The 3,246-nt window shown below is 35.7% G+C and overlaps 1 protein-coding gene across 2 annotated transcripts in view; it reads left to right on the forward strand.

Moving 5' to 3' along the window:
* LOC137644124 (beta-1,3-glucan-binding protein-like) overlaps nt 1-2,887 on the forward strand; it is a 38,855-nt gene extending 35,968 nt beyond the window's left edge. For both annotated transcript variants that reach the window (XM_068377095.1, XM_068377097.1), the window contains exons 11-12: nt 1,327-1,449; nt 2,621-2,887. In XM_068377095.1, coding sequence (XP_068233196.1) covers nt 1,327-1,449; nt 2,621-2,731 — 234 coding nt within the window. In that variant the 3' untranslated portion in view covers nt 2,732-2,887. The remainder of the gene's footprint in view (nt 1-1,326; nt 1,450-2,620) is intronic.
* Nucleotides 2,888-3,246: the final 359 nt, after the last annotated feature.

The raw sequence follows: 3,246 nt of genomic DNA on the forward strand, positions 1-3,246 counted from the left end.
AACCCGTCTGATTTAACACTAGATCACGTATTTAGTATATTACTGAGCCGATCACTTAGATTCTCTGTTAGTATCTTTTGAAAACATATGACCTATTATTATTATTATTATTACTAGCCAAGCTACAACCCTAGTTGGAAAAGCATGATGCTATAAGCCCAAGGGCTCCAACAGGAAAAAGTAGCCCAGTGAGGAAAGAAAATAAGGAAATAAATAAATGATGAGAATGAATTAACAATATATCATTCTAGAAACAGTAACAGCGTCAGAACAGATATGTCTTATATAAACTACTAACAACGTCAAAAACAGATCTTATTGTAGCATGATAGTGTTAGCAGTTGTTTCAGAAATCTCCCCTTTATGATAAAGAGCAAGTGTTTGTGTGTGTGTGTGTGTGTGTGTGTATATATATATATATATATATATATATATATATATATATATATATATATATATATATATATATATATATATATATATACAGTATATATATAATATGAGACAGAAAAAGATTAAAATGGATACGAGAGCAAACTTAAGTAGGGGATATCCTAAAAACATGTAGGAATAAGAAAAGGACATAGGCAGAACATACAATGAGAAGGAAAGATAATAGATGGACATTAGGAATGAAAGAATGTATCCATAGACGTATAATTACTCGGTCTCTCCCAATGCCTTGGATAGGGGGAGAGTGAGTAGTCATACCCTGGTGAGAAGGGGCTGTAATTAGTAAAGTGGGATGGGTGGAAAGGGTTGAATCCGTGTGTGCATATCTATCTAGATATTTAACCGACATTTTTGACGGGTCGCGTACGCTAGTTTCTTAATATTCCAGGATAGTAAGGTTAGAATTTTATATCATCCCAGGCATCTCTTGGTAAGGTTTGCTCATAATCCTCATTAACTACTTTCATATTCAGTTTAGTTTCATGGAATCCATACGGCACAAATAAACATTTGAGTCATTATCATTTAAATTATACAATAGGAATGATACCTTGATTGTGGTGGCCGAGGTGGTAACGTCCCTGACTGGTGAACGCTCAGATTCGTTAGTTTCATCGGTCACTGCAACCTCACCACCCTTGTGAGCTAAGTATGGGGCGTTTGGGTGAGCCTATAGGTCTATCTGTTGAGTCATCAGCAGCCATTGCCTGGTCCTCCTTGGTCCTAGCTTGGGTGCTGATTATTTATATATATGGGAAGTCTCTAGGGCATTGTCCTACTCGATAGGGCAATGCCACTATCCATTGTCTCTGCCATTCATGAGCGACCTTTAAACCTTTAAAAGACGATTTCAGAAGATTTTTCTTTCCCCAGTTCTATATCATCCTTAATCTGGCTGTTGGAGGCACAGGTGGCTTCTTCCCCGATGACATCCCAGGGTCCAATAAGCCTTGGTCCAACACTTCACCCACTGCTTTCCTAGATTTCTGGAATGCCGTAAGTATTGCGTGCAGGATCTTCATTGTCAAATGATGTTAGAATATATTATAGAAGGTAGTTATCATTATTATTATTACTAGCTAAACTATAACCCTAGTTGGAAAAGCCAGGTGCTATAAGCCCAAGGGCTCCAACTGGGAAAATTAGCCCGGTGAGGAAAGGAAATTAGGATATAAACGATATGATAAATAATGAACAATTAGAATAGAATATTTAAAAAACAATAAAAACAAAACAGATGTTGGCCAAAGCATCAGCCACCCGTTGAGATACTACCACTTGTGAGTTATTGGGACCTTTGACTGGCCAGGTACTGCTACATTGAACCCCTTTCTGGTTATGGCTCCTTTTTCCTTTGCCTACACATACACTGAATAATATAATACAAATATGGAGAGGCAGCTTCGTTTTCATTAGCAATGAAAAGATTAAAAAAATCCCATTTGTGTAACGGTGTATCGTGGTGAAAGGGTTTGTGAATCGCTATAATTAGCAAAGCTATACTAGTCAGGGTCATCCAGAATAGGTTGGTTTGCTGTGAGCGATCAAGCAAAAAGCTATCATCGTCATCAAACCGCAGTGGTTATCGTACTGATTAAAACTGGCTAAACTCCAGACATGAATTGATATGTTTGAGGCCTTTGTCCTGCAGTGGACTAGAAACGGCTTCATTTCTTGTTTGTTGTAAATAAGAAAAAACCTATTCACAATGGCATTAATATTCTAAAACTTTTTTTTTATATATAAGCTTTCATGATTTCCGCTCAGCAAATTGTTAGAGTACTACAGATAAAACTATCATTAGTAACTTTGCCATATGTTAATTATGTTACCAATTTAACTATTTGCACTTTGCAAAGTTATATCGTTTATGAACGACTGCCCTGCTTTACGACACCTCATTAGGCATTACCATAAATGAATCATTCTAATGCAATTTTATTAAGTCATTTTTTCATGATTTCCGCTCAGCAAATTGTTAGAGTACTATAGATAAAACTATCATTAGTAACTTTGCCATATGTTAATTATGTTACCAATTTAACTATTTGCACTTGGCAAAGTTATATCGTTTATGAACGACTGCCCTGCTTTACGACATTAGGCATTATCATAAATGAATCATTCTAATGCAATTTTATTAAGTCATTTTGCGCCTCCCCAACAGCGTGATGACTGGCTCCCAACCTGGAAACAAGGAGAGACCAGTATCAGCGAGAAAGCCGCTCTCTTCATCGATTACATCAAGGTCTGGAAGATGGAGAGCCCCGAGCAGTAAACCTGTTTCGTTTCTTTTACTTTCCGATGGATATTTCTCTTTGGAATTTAGCGTGACAACCATCCTACTGGAGGAACCTGATCTGCCATGCATTGTTTTGTAGGCAAAGCCTATACGACGCTGTTTTAGTAGTTATTAGTAAAAATGCAGGCTCTATTTATTGTTTCTTTAATCATTTTCTTTCTCTGTGTTTATTCGTGTGCATGTATATACGTGTGTGTATTTGCACGCCGTGTGCAATATATATATATATATATATATATATATTATATATATATATATATATATATATATATATATGTGTGTGTGTGTGTGTGTGTGTGTATATATACACACACACACACACACACACACACATATATATATATATATATATATATATATATATATATATATATATATATATATATATATATATATAGGCTGCATTTGTTGAAACAGAACGATCTCCCGTTTGTTAACTAGCCCTAACGAGAAGGTCACAACTTAAAATAACTTCAAATTTGAGAGGCACT

Source organism: Palaemon carinicauda, chromosome 7 (genome assembly GCF_036898095.1).
Source record: "Palaemon carinicauda isolate YSFRI2023 chromosome 7, ASM3689809v2, whole genome shotgun sequence".
Classification (NCBI taxonomy): domain Eukaryota; kingdom Metazoa; phylum Arthropoda; class Malacostraca; order Decapoda; family Palaemonidae; genus Palaemon; species Palaemon carinicauda.